This window comes from Penaeus monodon, chromosome 19 (genome assembly GCF_015228065.2).
Source record: "Penaeus monodon isolate SGIC_2016 chromosome 19, NSTDA_Pmon_1, whole genome shotgun sequence".
In the NCBI taxonomy this organism is placed as follows: domain Eukaryota; kingdom Metazoa; phylum Arthropoda; class Malacostraca; order Decapoda; family Penaeidae; genus Penaeus; species Penaeus monodon.
The window spans coordinates 47,960,528-47,961,510 of NC_051404.1; the positions used below are offsets into that span (position 1 = coordinate 47,960,528).

The 983-nt window shown below is 34.4% G+C and overlaps 1 protein-coding gene across 1 annotated transcript in view; it reads left to right on the plus strand.

The window, feature by feature from the left end:
- The window catches only part of LOC119585289 (phosphomevalonate kinase-like), a 6,206-nt gene extending 5,255 nt beyond the window's left edge, over positions 1-951 (plus strand). The window contains exon 4 of the mRNA XM_037933962.1: positions 101-951. Within this exon, the coding sequence (XP_037789890.1) occupies positions 101-258 (158 nt within the window). The 3' untranslated portion in view covers positions 259-951. The remainder of the gene's footprint in view (positions 1-100) is intronic.
- The last annotated feature ends 32 nt before the right edge of the window (positions 952-983 follow it).

Genomic DNA, 983 nt, shown 5'->3' on the forward strand with positions numbered 1-983 from the left:
ACCCGCCTGACTTTAGTGCAGAAGAAATATCTATGTTACTAACATGAAATAATCGCACCACGTTTGTTTTAGCTGCGACTATAACTTGCCTTCGCCTCAGGTGTGGACGACGCGGAGAGCGAGTGCGACCTCGATGGCATAACGGAGTGGGACAGCGAATCAAACAGCGGCACGTTGGTTTTCGAGGGCCCTTTCGGAAAAATTAACCCGGGCCCGGCCTTGGGAAAAGGAAAAGAAAATAGCAATTCGATGACTTGAAAACACAGGCGCTTCCAATTTGATTATATGATATACGAAACCAAAGCAAGGAGATTTTAGCCTTTTATATCATTATGTGATAAAGAATGATATTGTATCTTTTTAAAGGTACGGGAAGGAGTGATAAACAAGACAGTGGTCCAAAAACTTCTGGAATGTTGATTGTACTTAAATGTCTGTTTTGTTTTGGAATATTTGATGTGTATAGATTATGTATCATGAACAAAGAAATGTCAGTCTAAACTGTTTAAATGAACAGAGGTCAGTAAAACAGTATTTATAGAACAATTTATATCCAGTTGTTAAAAAGTATGATTTTACCCTTTTCGTTTTAATTATAGGTAAGATATAAAAACATACACATATTGTATTTAGGTGTTTTTGTTACGAGTTTCCTCCATTTTTGCTTAATGGAACTCAAAATCTTAGAGGGCTGATAGCTTCTGTTTAATCTCTAGAAATCTATTTATGTTATATTTATCCTAGATAGATATTATGTTCAGCAATTATTAGTATCCTTGAATTGTTTTGGATTTGCTTATATTTTTCTTCCGTCCACATTTTCCATTTTGTAATTGTATCGTTGAAATCATTATCAGATATTGTTGTAGATATTTATTGGGTAGATTGAACTTTTATATACTGAATATGTGTATCTGGCATACATTCAATAAATTTTATTATGAAATGAGACTCGAATTATTTGTCATGCTGACGGGTGTGGG